The sequence below is a fragment of the Pelodiscus sinensis genome, chromosome 3, assembly GCF_049634645.1.
Source record: "Pelodiscus sinensis isolate JC-2024 chromosome 3, ASM4963464v1, whole genome shotgun sequence".
Taxonomy (NCBI): Eukaryota; Metazoa; Chordata; order Testudines; family Trionychidae; genus Pelodiscus; species Pelodiscus sinensis.
The window spans coordinates 56,909,355-56,927,223 of record NC_134713.1 but is presented as its reverse complement, the minus strand read 5'-3'; the positions used below and the strand labels follow the sequence as shown (position 1 = coordinate 56,927,223).

At 41.9% G+C, this 17,869-nt stretch overlaps 1 protein-coding gene across 1 annotated transcript in view; it reads left to right on the top strand.

Moving 5' to 3' along the window:
• The window catches only part of MEI4 (meiotic double-stranded break formation protein 4), a 111,393-nt gene extending 93,799 nt beyond the window's left edge, over positions 1–17,594 (top strand). Inside the window, exon 5 of the mRNA XM_075923791.1 lies at positions 14,935–17,594. Coding sequence (XP_075779906.1) covers positions 14,935–15,183 — 249 coding nt within the window. The 3' untranslated portion in view covers positions 15,184–17,594. The remainder of the gene's footprint in view (positions 1–14,934) is intronic.
• Positions 17,595–17,869: the final 275 nt, after the last annotated feature.

Below are 17,869 nucleotides of genomic sequence, written 5' to 3'. Positions count from 1 at the left end.
TTTTTTTACAAAAAGGATGCTTAGGGGAGTGACATTTGACTAAACACTGAAATGCAGGACTGATCACTTCAAACTTTCCTGGCAGGTGAATGTTAGTACTGCTAATGAGGATTAGTGGTGAAGATGTCAGACTAGATAGAGAAATCTGAATTGAGAAAAAAAAAAGCCATAAAATAAAAATGCATTCTGTGGTTTTGCTCTGAAAAGAAATGCTAATTAGTAAAGTAATAAATCCTGAAGCATGATAATTTATAGGGTAATTACCTTTTAACTGAAGACAATGGCATTACAGTTAGAACAAGCAGAGATCTTGTATATTCTTTCATGACTGCCTGTCTTCACTATTTCTGAGATGCTTATCATTATCTGCCCAGGACAACAGTGAGAACAGTGAGCATACTAAACAGGATGCATTATATGCCCTTCCTCCCCATTTCATGTATTTTTGTTTGTTTTTGTAAGTTTTAATTATCCAGATAAATAGTCACGTGCCTTTGGAACATTCAATTAGAAATTGTTCCCTGTTGTTTTTAAAAGAAGTTACCTGTACTTCTCTGCAGCACTGTGAATTGCAATGTCTTTAAAATGGCCACATATCAATGAGGAGGCTGAAATCATTTCTGGGGGAAAAACAGATACTGGGCTAAAAGTCCCCTGGATGAAAATATATATTTTAGCCATATGAGATGTAGAAAAAAATGACTACTGTCTGAAAAAATAAATTGGTCAGTCTCAGATCATTTCCAGTATCCTCTGAATTAGATTTGGGGGGGAAAAGGGGAGAATCTAATATTCTTACTTAGATGTGCATTGCTGAAGAAGGGAGGAAAAGAATAACTTCCTGTCTATTCTGTTAAACAGTTTACACCTGAAATAAGAGGTTATCTTATCATTAGCATGAGTGACTTCCTAACTGCTATCCATTATGGTTGATAGTTTCCAAGCAGTTACTTCTGTAGTTGGCAATAGATAATGACATTTTTGTTCACTTGGGTTGGGGAGCTCTTGCCATAAAATTATGATCCTGACAAGTAATTTTGGTTTCATCAAATTAATTTTTATAGGGCCCTACATCTTCAGTAATAGCTATTTGAATAATTATAGCAAGCTAACAATGGAAATCTAATTTAAAAGGAAGATGCTTACAGTCAGAAAATCTGACTACAGAATACCTCAAATACAGTATTTTTTGTTACCAGGGAAGTTCGTGGATGCATTACTCTTTTGGCCACTGTTGATTTATTTTCAGAGTTGCATTAGCTTCAAGTGGAGCATTTGAAATTATAGATAACAAATTATGGGGGACAATGAATCGCAGTACTGGGCGTCCCTGCTATAAGTCACTTCAGTATATATCAATTACACACTCAAGTCTTTGAGACTTGTAGGAACTGATGTGTTATAAGTCATCCTATTCCCCTCTCTTAAGTCTCACCAAAAAAAAAACCAATTTGTGCAAATTGAAGTCATCCATGGGGAAAAAATCCTGCTTTAAGTTGTTTCTCTGTAAGTCCATGGTTTTGGGACATATATTGGACTTATAGCAAGGACTGCCTGTTGACAAAGAAGAAAGGGAGGACAAAATGGTGATTTTGAATTTTCTTCATAGTGTGACATTTCTTTGCCCTCATAAAACTTATTTTGCATTTCTTCCCTTTATATCTGTAACACTACACAATAATTTCCAAGACACCCTCAGCATTTATGTTTGTTTAGGATTGTTTGTAATAAGTTTAGCTTAAAGTATTGTTATATGCCAGGTTGTCTCTTGCACATATTTAACAAAATGGATTAATTTATCCCAGTGGTAGTTTCCAAATAAATTAAACTCATCATTGCAAGTTTTAGCAGTAAAGAAAAGGAACCAAAGTTGGACAAACTAATTTATTTAGGATAAAGAATTTCTGATAAATCACCAGTGAAAGATAGACATATTGGCTATTATTAAAAGTGAATTTACGATCTGAATTTAGACAACTATCAAAACACATGGAAATGTCAAGCTGTGTTCATTGACTCCTGCTGATCTTTCTATTTGCTGTTTGTACAGACAGCATTTCATGCTTCTTTTGGCAAATTTATCTAAGCCATGGCTGAGCACCCTTTAACACTGCTCTGGGCAATTTTTATTTGCCTCTGGCTTTTGTGTGACGGGGCAGTCACTGATGCTGCTCCAGAAAAATTGTATCTAGTCGGGTTTTTGCCTTCCTGGGCAGATTTTGATTCTGTCTTTGGTAATCTTTGAATAGAAGTCTTATAAGAGCTGCTCTTGCTGATTTCACTTCACTGAATATTTGGAAATGTATTTCCTTTTATTAATTGGCCTCTTGTAGATTCTTATGTTTTGAATTTAAGATTTTCAGTGTTTTTAACTTATTTGGGTTTGTTTCTCCAATTTCAAGCCTGAATCACTGTTAATAAACCACTTAATTATTTACAGTGAACCCTCGTTTATCGCGGTAGATAGGTTCCAAACCCTACCGCGATAGATGAAAATCCGCGAAGTAGAAGTAGGATCCTCAAAGCCTCGGGGGAAGCCGGCGGGGGGGGGGGGGGGGGGGGGGGCATCCCAGGCGCGCCTGGGCTGCTCCCCCGCCGGCTTCCCCCGAGGCTTTGAAAGCCGCGGAGGGGCTCCGGCGGGGGAGCAGCCCAGGCGCGCCTGGGATGCCCCCCCGCCGGCTTCCCCCGAGGCTTTGAAAGCCGCGGAGGGGCTCCGGCGGGGGAGCAGCCCAGGCGCGCCTGGGATGCCCCCCCGCCGGCTTCCCCGGAGGCTTTGAAAGCCGCGGAGGGGCTCCGGCGGGGGAGCAGCCCAGGCGCGCCTGGGATGCCCCCCCGCCGGCTTCCCCCGAGGCTTTGAAAGCCGCGGAGGGGCTCCGGCGGGGGAGCAGCCCAGGCGCGCCTGGGATGCCCCCCCGCCGGCTTCCCCCGAGGCTTTGAAAGCCGCGGAGGGGCTCCGGCGGGGGAGCAGCCCAGGCGCGCCTGGGATGCCCCCCCGCCGGCTTCCCCGGAGGCTTTGAAAGCCGCGGAGGGGCTCCGGCGGGGGAGCAGCCCAGGCGCGCCTGGGATGCCCCCCCGCCGGCTTCCCCCGAGGCTTTGAAAGCCGCGGAGGGGCTCCGGCGGGGGAGCAGCCCAGGCGCGCCTGGGATGCCCCCCCGCCGGCTTCCCCGGAGGCTTTTTAAAGTTTTGGTAACCGCTACTTCGCGGTTCGACCATCGCGGATTCATAATGTAATGAAAAAAGTCCGCGAAGTCGTGAATCCGCGATAGTCGAACCGCGAAGTAGCGAGGGTTCACTGTAAGCTTATGACATAAGACTGTAACACAATGTACTCAGGGAAAAATAATCTAGTGACCAGCACTGATCAATAGGAGCTGAGAAATTGTGTTGGGGACAGAGGCAGTATGCGAAATCTCCCCCTTCTCCTGGTACCCTGAGCAGAGAGCCACAGGGAGCAGCCACCTGTTTTGAGTAGGCTAGGGCAGCAGCAGGCAGTGAGCCTGCCTCAGGGTCCTGCAGGTCTGCTGGCTGAGAGCCTCCTAGGTAAGTGCCTCCTGCCCAGAGCCGGTCTCTGACACCCCACCCTTCCTGCCCCAGATCACCACCAAATCCCTTTGCACTCCCTCTCCCCCAGGTCACAACTCCCTCCCAGACCCCTCCTACTGCCCTCCCCCAGACCTTACACCTGTCCCAGATCACAATCCCCTTTCACCCAAACTCTCTAATGGACCCCATGCCCTCTCCTGCATCTCAGTCTCCTACCCCAAGCTCCCTTCTGCACCCAACCTCTGTCTCAGACACCACATCACTTGCATAGAAAAGTGTGGCCCTTGACCACTTACCAATTTCTTAGAGCGGACCCCCATCAAAAATTATTGATCGCTCCTGGTCAAGACCAAGAACTTCACAGAGAAAGGCCAACTGATAGCCAATTTAGTCAAAGTTTTGATAAATGCAAAGAAATATACATTGTAGAGGAAAAAAATATTTTTGCACACCTATAGGTTTCTAAATAAACCATTGGAGCTTTTGAATGGAATCTGAGTAACACTGTGTACAGCTCACATATTAAGCTTAGCTCCATATGCAGCTACAATAACAAAAAAAAAAAGCAAATAAGATGTTAGCCTGCAAAAGGAATACCATGAAGAAAAATTTTGAAAATACACCATTGTTCTTCAAGTGCTGTCCCCGTGGGTGCTCCACTTTAGGTGCTGGTGCGTCCCCCGCCAGTGATCAGAGATATTTCCTAGCAGTGCCGCACATCCACAGTAACGTTCCCTCATGCCAGTAGTGTCTGTTGTTTGCACGCAAGGTGCCACAGTTCCTTCTCCCTTGTCCTCGGCAGCAGACAAAGCTCCTCACAATTGCCCTCCTTTGGCCTAAAACAACAAAACAATTCAAAAAGTTACTTCAGGTTTTATCCTTATCCAAGTATTAGGACACTTTCTTCCCTTTTCACTTCAAAAATGTTTTTAAAAAATTCACTTTCCACCATTTTTCCCCCCTCGTTCAACATTCCAAGTTCCCCAGGTTTTAAGAGGTGTGACTCCTGCAGGGACCTTATGCCCGTCTCTGAACTGAGGCAGGAGTCCTAGGCACTGGCACCACTGATACCTGACAGCACCTAAGACCGCACCAAAACCAGCACCAAAGATGTCACCAAAGCCACCCCATGCTGACATACCACCTCCGAGGGCACTGATGCACACATTGTCCCCAGCACTGAGGCCCCTACCAATGACATGTACCAGAATGGCATCATATAAGAGTGCACTGAGACATACCTCAGCACTGCCAAAACAAGTGGAAACTGGCACACTTTCAGTGCCACATTTACCATCCTCACTATCACATTCAGTCTACTCCCCTGGATCCCCGGCACTGTCTATATCATTTAGCAAACCAGATATGGGTCTTCACAGTGGATTTTCTTTCCAGCACTCCTCTCCAACTCAAAGACATTCTCCCTGACAATCGCTCTCAGTGAGATCCTCTCGTGTTGCATTCCCTGCACTGGTATGGGCACCATTGGCCATACCCACCAACACCATACCCAGCTCAATGGCTTCCATGGGAGGCATGATCAGCATACAGAAGTCACCATACAACGCCCTCAGCTCCTACAAAAAGAACTGCCAGGTCTCCTCCACAGCAGAGTTGTGACACTATACTGGACTCCCCAGAATAACCACAGTCAGATGAAGAGGAGCCTATGTCCTGAGGAGGATGAGAAACCACCCCCTCACAACTCTTCTTCATCCCCAGATGAAGCTGTCATTCCCATGACTCCAACTCCTATAGACAATTTACAGCAGTTTCAGGAACTATTCAAATGTGTGGCCAATGCCCAAGAAATAGATCTTCAGGAGGTGCAGGAGAAATAACATAGATTTGTCCGTATATTAAAGCCATCCACATCTTCCAAGATAACACTCCCCATGGATGAAGCCATACTTGACCCTGCCAACACCATCTGGGAAATGCCTGCGTCAACTGTACCCACAAACGAAAGGGCAAATGGAAAATATTTTATCCCAGCCAAGAATATAGTCTTTTTGTTTACACATCCACCTCCCAATTCCTTGGTGGTAGATGCAGCATACCATAGAGCTAAATACCCACAATTCCAGTCCATACCACAGGATAAGAAACATAAATGACTTGACATACTTGGTGGGAAAGTTTATTCCTCGGCAACTCTACAACTTTGTGTGGCTAACTACACAGCACTCCTAGCCAACTATGATCATACAAACTATTTGAAACTCCAGGACCTCATGCAGTTCCTCCCGGACCAGAAATGTCCTCATTTCCAGGCACTCTAGGCAGCTCTAGACATGGCAGACTCTGCGGCCAATAGCACTACTACGGCAATTGTAATATGTAGAGGAGCCTCATGTATTCAAGCCTCAGGTATACCGAGGGAACTTCAACTGAAAGTAGAAGATCTACTCTTTGATAGGTCATACCTTCTTTCCAGTAAAACTGATGAAGTTTTACACACCATGAAAGATTCATGTACAACTCTCAGTGCCTTAGGGATGTATACCCTGCCAATCAAGCTCCAGATGTACATCCCACATCCAAGGCCACATGAACCATATGGACAAACTCATTGGCCCTGTGAGTACAGACAGAGACAGTTACAGCAAAAGCACACACCACAATGGCAGCACCAGTCTTCCACGAACCAACCTTCTATGTCTAAACAGCAAATTTGAAGGCGTGGAGGAACAGCTCCACGATATCACCATCTATGCCAGGGCTACTCAACATGCGGACCATGGGGTGGTTCAGGTTTACACAGGGCTTAACATGCGGCCTGCGAGTGGGATCTTTTGAACATGGCCTTCACTGGGAACATGTTCCACAATGGCAAGGCGTTTCCCAGGCAGGGTGAGCATTGAAAGACACAAACGGACGGGCTGGCTAGAACAGATGGGTACAGGGTGTCAGCATTCCTAACCCCCAGGGAAGAGGTTCTGGGAGCGCTGGGGTATTGTGAATAATGCTTTGTATTCATGTATTTGAGATTGAATGAAGCTATTTGCATATATATTTGCATGTATATGCAGCCACACTTAAGTTGGGGCCCTCACTATGTGCTGTGAGTATCATTGTGGCCCCCGGGGCTTCCAAGGTTGAGTAGCCCTGATCTGTCATGCAGCTTTCATTTTACCCACTGACTATGGTCCTTTTGGCAACACTGGACTGAAATAACAGCTGAGAAAGTATTACTTCTAGAGATCGTTCGTTTGGACTATTCCATCCCCCTTATCCACCCTCTTTCTCTGTCCCTCAGGGACCCCTCTCATGAGAACTTATTACACCTGGAAATTCAACATCTGTTACAAATTGGGACCATAGAATCAGTTCCTTTGCCGTACCAGGGAAGAGGGTTCTATTCAAAGTACTTTCTCAATCAGAAGTCAGGAGAGTGGAGACCCATATTAGGTCTCTGAAAACTCAACAAATACTTAACAAATCAAAGGTTCAAAATGGTCACTTTAGCAACCATCATACTGGCATCAGACAGCAGAGATTGTTTCTTAGACCTCGACCTCTAATACACCTTCTTTCATGTAACTATCCATACAGCACACAGACAAATGCTAGGTTTCACAGTAGGCACCAATCATGGAGCTTGGGGTCAGTAAGGGAATCCCCAGCTTATCCCAGGCTCCCCAGGGCACTGCCACTTTGAAACGACCTGGGGAGCCTGATGCCGGGTTCCCCACAGAGTTTCAAAGTGGCAGCCCCACATGGAGCCTGGGATCAGTGGGGGAGTCCCCAACTGATCCCAGGCTCCACAGGGTGCTGTCGCTTGGAAATGCTGAGAGGAGCCTGATGCTGGGCTCTTCACAGCGTTTCAAAGTGGCAGCACCGCATGGATCCCAGGGTCAGCGGGGGAGCCCCCAGCTGACACCAGACTCTATAGGTGCTTTCACTTTTCGCCCTAGGGCTGTTGCTATACTTCAATGACAGAGGCACCCTACTGACTAATTGAAGAGTTGATGCAAGCTGGAACTTAGCAGGGCTGCCTGCCCACCTACCACCTAATGCACTTTAAATGCAGAGCTGCAGCGGGGGCTGGTCCCAGACCCAGCACGAGCCAGGACTGAGCCGGGCTGCTGGCCAGTCTGCTAAAAAAATTTCCTGGTGGGTGGAGGAAATGCATCTACTCAATAGCATTAACCTATAAGCTTGTGCTTATTGGTTAATCAGCTACACTTTTACAACCCTAGTCCATGCCCCTTATACCATGCAGTGGCGGCACCACTCCAATGGTTGCCAGAGCTGCTGCCTGATGGATGCCGCTAAAGGAAAACTTGCAGCACCGATGCAGGTGGCAAGCACACACCTAACGTGGAATGAATTTGAGCAACACATCTCAAGAAACACCATTTATGAAACAAATAACTGTGTAATTGTTGTTTAGGAAATGCCTTGCTGCATGTTGCTGGAACTTTATGCCACTTTTACACATTTGGTGGCAGCAGTTCCTGTTCATCTCTCCTTTCTGCCAGAATATATGAGACACATGGGAGCAGGTCCATGAAGTCTTTCTGCTGCAGCTCCCAGGATTAATATTCATGAAATTCAGTACTAGATACTGGATGGAATCAGTCCAAAAAAGCTATCAGATGGCAAAGATGGCTGACCTAGAGGGGGAATGAAAATCCACTCTGATCTCATGGAACATATGTTTTGAATGCTGGGATTGCAACAGTACATACACCCATGGATCACCAGTTCTTGTCCTGGGGAACCATCATTCTGTGGTGGCACCACATTGTTTCTACCTTGGTTGGTGACAAATAGCTGCAGAATCTGACAGCGGAAGTAGACTTTCATTGAGTTGCATGAAAAGCTTGCACCAGCCTTCCAGCACCAAACCATTTGATTTTGGAAACCTATAGCAGAGAAAAGTTGGGTGGCCATTGTTCTTTGAAATTTGGCAACACCTGACAACTACCATTTGGTTACCAACCAGTTTGTGGTGCAAGGTCAGCTGTCGGTGTGGTGGTTGTATCTGTTTGCTAGTGTACCAATTCTGTATTCTACCTACAGACGGTTGCTATTAGGAGTCAAGTCTCTGAAATGATAGTGAGATTTCAGTGGATGGGGTTTCCAAATTGTGTGGGAACCATCAATGGAATACCCGTTCTTAGAGTTTGCCTAGAGAAATGTGAACTTTGACTATGTGAATTTCTATGAATTAGTTTTCCAGGGCATAGTAAACTTCAGGGATCAGCTCATGAGCATGAACTTTGGACATGCAGGAAAGATCCAGGTGCTAAAGAGCATTTGCATGGCACCAGATTTTTACAGCAGTTAACACTCAAATGCTGTGACTCTTGCCACGTCATCCCAAACTTTTGGAAATATTCATTGATTATACTTGGAAAACATTGTGTACATACAAACCTAAATGGATGGTAATATTTGTTTACATGCATGAAAAGCAGAGCTAGAACACTTTGTAACACGAGCAAATGAATAACAAAAGACCAGGTTCCCCCAGAAGTGACAAACTTTTTTCTTAGGAGATATCTCCTCATTATTCCTCTCCCTCTGGCTCTGAGAAGGGAGCAATAACTATGAAATATTGTGGGGGTGGGGTAATAAAGTGGGATGTCTTCTTCAGAGGGTCTGAGCAAAGTCTGGTCTACAGAACAGGATGAGGCTCTTAATTTCCCTACTCCAGGTGCAGAATCACATGCTCCACTTCCATAGGGTCACCTGGGCTTCCTCTGGGGCATTATTAGAGGTCCTTGGTACGTCTTTGCCCTGCCACTCCTTGGCATCTTGCTGTATGATGCAGCTGCTGATGTTATTGGCATCATGAGTCACCTCAGATTCTGAGACCAAGCACTGACTAGCATTTGTGTGTACTCCAGAGGCTGCTCTCAAACCATGATTGCTTGACCTGAAGCAGAGTTTGCTACTATTTGCAGCATGGTGACTCCTCCTTATTCCATACAAGTCTGTAGAATGGGTATGAGGCCAAGCCACTGGGGAGGCTGGTACTTTCCCACACCCCTCATTCATGCTACCTTTTTTCACTGAAGATTACCCTTCAGGATAATGCTTCAGATATGAACTTAGGGAATTCTGGCACAGGGATGCTCATGTATCCATGTACAGTTGAAAGTGTAGACCTATCCTAAAGGTAAATGGTCTTCTTTTTCCACCTCCGCCATCCAGTTACCCAAAATTTTGTATAATGTAGACCCTGCTAAAATATATTGTTCCAAGCCACTTTGGGTCATTTGGAAAAGGCTTAGCCATGAACCCCCAAGTACTAGTAATTGGAGTGGGGAGGGAGGAATTTTATCAAAATAATTGGAAGTATTTGCCTTGATGTGGAGGAAAAATTGTGGGGGGAGGGGAATTACTCAGGAATTCCTGGTCAAGAAATTTAATCACCATTGAATGCAGGTACTTGATAATTTATACTGGATGTCAGGATTGTGGATGTTGGAATATAACTGTACATTTGTGAAATTCTAATTTAATATTTTAGGTACTTTGCCATGCTCTGTGACTTCATTTTGTATTTGGTAACATTCTAATTTCCTCCTTCAGTGATCTCTGGCTTTTGTAGTATGTAAAAAAAGTGTTTGAAGTTGTATTTAGTACTTTTTGCTACATTGTACATATTTGAAAATGTCTTGTTGCATTTCAAATGTTCTTTTTCTGTTTCTGAATTCTTGTTAGTGTTCTTTGTTTCTTGTTTTCGTATATGTTTTAAGGCGATTAGTTATCACAACAAAATCTTCCTATTAGTTACCATGCCAAGAAGATCACAACATTAAGTCACACCCTCATGGTAACATCTCTCTCTCTCCCATTTTGCTGTGGAGAGTCATGAAGGGATGTTTGTCCAATTCATCGAGGTTTGAAAAGGTAGTCAATGAGGTGAGAAATTTAAATTGGAAGAGAGTGATTGCAATAAAAGGTATATTCTGTGAATGTAGCCAAATTATATTTTTAATTGCGTTTTTTGGATGGGAGCAGCAAGCAAGGATAGGGCCATAAACCACTGTTTAATTACAGAAGAGCTGAGAGTGCCATCAGTAGGAGTTTGTCACAAAGAACTTAAATAAACTGTTGTCTTTATGTAGTAAATAAACTTTTAGGTCACAATTTTCATAAAATTGAGACCTAATGTTAAGACCCTAAATCACATTTGGGCACTTGCCTGGTTTTTCAAAAGTGATGAGTGACCAACAGTTCTCATTGAAGTATTATTTTGCATGATTTTATTGCTATGCAATCTGTGCCATAATAAATTTGGTTCAACATTTTAGGTGCAGTGGACCAGACAGAAACTAGAGGTTGAGGTCTGTTTGTAGTAATATGCATATGAACACGTGACTAGCCAGAGATACAAACCGTTTTTTCATTCCTTACCAAACATATTTTTATACTTTCTCATTTATGAGGTTTGTTTCCTACTAGCTGGTTTTTAGGTAGAGGAATCAGCTAGCTAGGAACTTTATTCATCTAACCACCATAATTATCTTCTCCTTAAGGGCAAGATAGTACTGAGACAAACAGTAGTGTGAGCAGTTTGGGCACAGACATCCCTTTCAGATTGTCACCTTATGGGTTGATCACACCAACTGAGTCTGCCTACCAAAAATCTGGGGCTCCTCACCACACTGTCCAGCTCAACCAGCTCTAGTCTCCCCCAGAAAAGGCAGAATTGGGATAACAGCCTCCCAACAGAGTGAGACAGAGACTGAGAGCAGCTCAGCTCTGGAATGGCTCAGACATGGGGACATGACACAGCACTCAGGTGCACAGCTCCAACAAGATCAAAACCCCAGATAAATCCATCTTACTCTGCATAAAAATTTTACAGAAAGCAAGCTCATATTTTCCCGCCTTTATCAGTGAAAGAGATATGCACTGCTGCTGCAGTCCTCCGCTCCCCCGGTTAACAACAAATGTTAATAAACAAATGTCATTATATTAAGTATAAAAATAGAATTTAAGTGGTTGCAAGTGATAACAGACACAGATCAAAGTAAGTTACTCAGCTAAAGTGAAACAAAACATGTCAGCTAAGCTTAATATGCTAAGAAACTTGTTACATGCAATTCTTTAATCTAACAGTAGTTTTAATTATCTTTTATCACAAGCTTGTCAGCCGCATAGCTTGGGCTCAGTTTCTCCCCCTGCTCAGTCTTAGATATTTCCAGCTGTTATGTTGGTAGTAGCAGGGGAAGTTTTGGTGTCTCCTAACTACCAACTGGCCTATTGTCTATGAATAGTCAAGAATCCTTTTGTGTTCAGCTTCATCGCTTTTCCCACCACCTTCATGGAAATGTACTATATTCAAAATCGGTTCAATAATCAAGTGCCTTAGGCTACGTCTACACTATGAGTTTTTTTGACAGAAAATATACTAATGAAGGACTCATTAGCACGAGTCACGACATCATTAGCATATTTACTGCCGTTTCTTTTTGCATAAGGGTTTTTTGTGCAAAAAGAAGCAGTGTGGACATTTCCTTTTTGCACAAATCCAGGACAGGAATAAGGATCTTTCATAAAACACGGTTTTGGCACAAAAAGAAAACGTCCACACTGCTTCTTTTTGCACAAAAAACCCTTATGCAAAAAGAAACGGCAGAAAATATGCTAATGATGTCACAACTCATGCTAATGAGTCCCTCGTTAGCATATTTTCTGCCAAAAAAACTCGAAGTGTAGACATAGACTTATTGTTTCTTTTTGTTCATGAAGCCAGATACCACACAGAAAGGTAATTCTACATGCTAGTCATAAGAAGGGTTTAAAATTTTACTTTAATAAACCCAGTGGCTTTATTAAAGATACTCTAATATATAATGATCTGAAGAAGAACCTCAGTGAATTCAAAACTGCAATTTGAGGACAGAGATAAATCACAATCTTAGCATATTACCTCATTCAACAAATATGGCTTTCCTCTCTGTTTTAGTAATGGCAAAAAATAGAGTAAAAGAATTGGGATTTTTTTCATTTAAGAATATATTGATGATTATTATTATCCCTTTTTCCGCCCCCCAAGAAGCATTTTGTCTTTCTGCTTTTTCTAGCATTGTCATCCAAACTGGTGATTGTCATTGTATAAGAGAGAGAAAATATTTCTTTCTAATAATTTTGGTTTCTGATAATAGAGAAATCCACAATTTTGGATTAAGCAACAACATAAAAGTGAAGCAAAGCCTTTGGTTTATTAAGTAAACAGTAATTATTTTTCAGTAGCTTGAAGGCTTGTATTATGCAGAAGACCAGTCTAGATGATCACAGTGGTTCCTTCTGTCCTTAAATTCTACAAATCTGTAAAGAAGTGTCATTTTATAGTTAGAAGTTTTAATTAGTTAAGTTTTGGCCAATTTCTGGTTATAGGCAATTAACAGCAATAGTTTGCTAAACAAATTTGGAGTGTTTTTCCCCAGAGTCTGTAGAGTACCATAGGGAGAGGTTACCTAGTTACTTCTCTGTTTGAGTGGGCCAAATCTTGAAAATTATACAAACTGTCTCAAAAATATCAGTTTTTCCTGGTATGGAATTTTAGTGTACAACATGAACATATTTTTACCATATTCAGTAAACTTCCGATAATCTGGCACCTTTAGGACCCAGGGGGTGCCGGATTATCAGATATGCCGGACTATCAGAAGGGGGGGCTATGAGGAGTCTAGGGTGGGGTGGGGGGGATGCCACTCCAGAACCCTCATAGCCCCCCCTTCCGATAGTCCGGCTCTGCCCCAGGCGTCCCTGATTCAGCCGCTGCTGGTCAGTTTCAGCAGTAGCTGAATCGCGACGCCTGCAGCAGAGCAGCTGGAGTGCTGCTGGGTTGGTCCATTAGCGCCGACCCTCGGCGCTACTGGACCAACCCTGCAGCACCCCAGCTTCTCTGCCCCAGGTGTCCCCAAGTCAGCCGCTTCTGATACTGATCAGCGGCTGACTCCAGGAAGCCCGAGGCAGAGCTGCTCTGCCCCTGGCTTCCTGGAGTCAGCCGCTGGTCAGTTTCAGCAGCAGCTGAATCAGGACGCCTGGGGCAGAGCAGCTGGGGGGCTGCTGGGTTGGTCCCACAGCGCCGAGGAGTGGTGCTACTGGACCAACCCGGCAGCACTCCAGCTGCTCTACCCCAGGTGTCCCCAAGTCAGCTGCTTCTGATACTGATCAGCGGCTGACTCCAGGAAGCCTGGGGCAGAGCAGCTCTGCCTCGGGCTTCCTGGAATCAACCGCTGATCAGTTTCAGCAGCGGCTGAATCGAAGAAGCTGGGGACAGAGCAGCTCCAATGGTCCAGCTGCCCGGAGCACTTCTGGGAGCACTTCCGGGTTCTTGATGGTGCCGGACCATCAGGAGTGCCGGACCATCAGATGCCGGACCATCGGAGTTTTACAATATTATATTGTTAAAGGTGCTTTTGGAAACACTATTAGTATCAAACAAACTTTATATGAATAGCAAGTACCTGATCTCTTTCCACAACAGAGGAAAACAGTTGTAAATATTATTTGTCATAAAGAATACCTTACTATCAGAGTGGTCCTGCAAGAAAGAAAGCATTCTGTGGTTATTAAGGTTACAACATTTTACCTACTATGCTTCTTATCTATATTGTCATTCTGTTTATATAAGAATCTCCTACTTCATAGCTTTTTAAAGGTAAAATTCAAGGAAATGGTGTCTTGAAGAGACTTGTTGCCATATCTGTTTGTTGCATTGCATACAACGTAGGAGGTCATGCTAAAGAATGAAAGACAAAAACTCCTTTAAATAAAAATGATTAAACCACTTTCCATTTTGTTTAATCCGTGAACTCCTATTGCAGTATTCTGTCTAGTTGGTTACATGGATTCCATCATCATAGTATTTAAGTACCTCACCAACATTATTGAATGTATCTTCAGAAAACCTCTGTGACACACCTTCCCTGTGGGAAATATTCTTTCCATTTTACTAATGGAGAACTGTGGCTTGAGACATTAAGAACAGGATTTTCTAAAAGTCAAGGTGATTTTAGAATAACAGTCTATTTTAAAGTCTAATTGAACTGGTGACTTTTATTCATTTATATGCTTTTGAAAATTCCATTCTAAGTAATCTAAGGTCACACAGAAAGTATTTGGAAGACCTGGAGTTGAATAAGACCCTCCGTTACTTTAACTACAAATTTTATTTTCCTATGCAAGCTGGGAAGCTTTGGTTTTTAAAATATATTCAATTGCTTGGAATGTGGCTTGTATAATGAACAAATTATTTTTGTGGGGAAACATCACTAATTATACAGTCATACTCAATTATGTCTAAGTAAACATTGCTAAGAATTTTAACAAAATTCTCAAGTTATTTTCTGCGTTGATAGGCTGACTGTAAAAGCAGTTTCAGTTTATGCTTATGCACTGGTTTTTCTTTATTTCCAGATTGAGGCCAAGTATAATGTTACCCAGTATGAGAATATTTTTTCTCTCTGCATGATTTTGGAACAACTTCTTCAGAGTGAGACAGAAGGTAACATTTCGAGCTTGGACTATGATGGAGAAGAAAAAAACAAATTTCTGCATAACCTTGATCAAATTATTCTCCATCTTGCAGATGATTTCCCATTGTTTTCTGTATATATATGGAGATTGGGTGCTCTTTTGAACTCATCTCAAATGCAAATTGTTTAAAACAGCCAGGCTGCTTTCAAGCTCTATATTCATTATAGTTATGGACAACTAGAGCATAAAAATGGTTACTATTGAAAGACATTTATTTTTAATGATTATACTAAACACCAGTATCTAAGATAATGTGATTGTTTTCCCATTCTTCGTGTAGAAAAGAGTGATATCTTAAATGTCACTGGTTGTTGTAACCGTAGATAAATATTGGCTTTTACTACGTAAAATATTATATACTATATTATCTACATCAATAGAATTTGAACAACAAAGCCATTTTATGTGATGTTTAGAATAAGTAAGTAAAATTAACTTTTAGATTAAGTCCAAGATTTTTTTTTGAAATTGTTCCTCCAGTTAGCCTTGTGAATCCATATTAGGCACATACATAAGTGGCAATGACTTTTAAAAGTGCTGCTCATTCAGCATTTCGTATATGCTTCCATGATAATCGGGCTATATTTAGACTCCAGTCCTCTCTCAAAAGAGGAATGCAAATGAAACAGATTGAAAATTCAAATGAAGCGCGGCTTTACAAATCTCACTCTTCATTTGCATAATCGCGTCCGAGCGCTTTTTTGTAAAAGGGTTTTTCGAAATACCCCCTGCAGTCTAGATGGGGTTCTCTCGGAAAAAAAACAACCTTTTTTTCGAAAGAACCTGTACTCCTGAAAAATGAGGTATACGCGATTATGCAAATGAAGCGCGAGATTTATGAATCTGCGCCTCATTTGAATTTTCAGTCTGCTTTATTTGCATTACTCTTTTGAGAGAGCAATGAAGTCTAGATGAGCCCTCAGTGAACACTCAGCACTTTTGATAATCAGACTACATAAGTGCCTAAAAATGGACTCTCAAGCCCAACTGTAGGTATCCATGTTTTTATTTTATTACTATGCTTAAATCTTGGCCAGGATGTTAATGTTAAATTGTGTATAGCGAAGATTTCTATTCTGTGATGGAGATACAAATATAGTCAATTTTCAGAAGCTTTGTTAGTTTCAGAAAAAATTATTTTAGTTAAGTACAGACGTACTGTACACAATACCTACTACCATTCTCCTTTCATGGGCCAGTTGTAGTTTCCAACTTAACCAAAATATTTGTTTTTTGTCGGATTTAACCACCATTTGATTTGTCTGTTGTTATCCCTCTCATTTGCACTGAACATTGCATATTTACTAACTGTACACGCATAAACATAGAGCCGATTTACTCTGAGGTAACTCGACTAAAGTGAATGAAGTTATGCTTGCATTAATTTATCTTAATTTGTAATTGCTTGAACGTAAAAATTCTAAGATAGACAGATAAAATACCCATTTAAATATTCATTCATTATGTTTAATTTTTAAATTTTCATTTCTTTATTGGGGTTAATATAAATCTTCACATATTTGAATACAAATCTTCTTAAACATTAAAGAACTTTAAAATATGGGCCCAGCAGTTGTTTCACTGATCTACAGTTTTTGATATATTTGGAGAGCAATTACTACAGTGTATTACAATGTTCCTAAGTAGGTCAAATAATATTAATGACATTATGTATTCTATTAGCACGATTCACTTATAAATTAATTATTTTAAATATTTGTATAGATTCTTCCCATCACAAAGTTTGCTTCGTATCAATTTTAATCTCTTTAATCTGTTACTAAAATTCATTGAGACACATTTTCTGTAATATTGGAAATATTTTTGTATTAAACATGAAAACGTATTCTAATGAACAAAGTGTATTTTCTGTATTGCTGATATATTGTATAGATGCAATCATAAGCATAATTTTTTTGGTAACAAAAAATTATGCAGTAAAAAGCAGGGGTCGGCTTATGAATGGGTCATTGTGTTTACCAATTTTTTTTTAATTTGATCAGAGGCAGCAAACTTCAGTTCCCAGCCCAGCAGGGCAAACCACTTTCATGCTAGGATGTTTCATGTAGCTGGAGAGTGTGCATGCACAGAGCCTCTCAGCTCCCAATGGCTGCTGTTCCCCATCCCGTGTCAACAGGAGTGATAGGAAGTGGCTGCTAGAACATCCCTTGGCCCATGTTGCTTCCTGCAGCTTCCATTGGCTGGGAACAGCGAATAGCAGCCAATGGGAGCTTAGAGATTCCCTGCCTACAGATGCTCCAGGAAAACAAAATATCCCAGTGTGCCAGCAGCTTATGCTGATGAGCTGGGACTGGAAGTTTGCAAACTGCTTATAAACGGGTCAATGTAATTTTCAAAATTTTTTAACTGGGAGAGAGAGGATCAGCTTATGAAAAAATAAGCTCATGAACGAGTATATATGGTATATTAACATTTATATTGCAACAGAACACTAGTTATATAGACAAAGCTGAGGTCACTAAAGAAATTGTCTTGTAATTTCTGTTTTATCCCTGTCTATCATTATGTTCTAGTTATTAAACTTGAGTTTTGGTTATACCATGAGCTATATTTTTTATGTTTAATATTAATTCATTTTTAAAAAGCCATTTGATGTATAAAACAGATTTAACTACTGTTCATGAATATTCACATCAGAAAATCGGATAATTCCACCCAAAGGGACAAGTTAACATTAAATTTCATAAGTATCTATTTAAGCTTATCATCCACTCATCCACTAGGTTAGTTTTTGTTCGGTTTGCATTTGTTTCTCTTTTTTCCCTCTCTTATCAGGTACAAGTGCCACTGACAT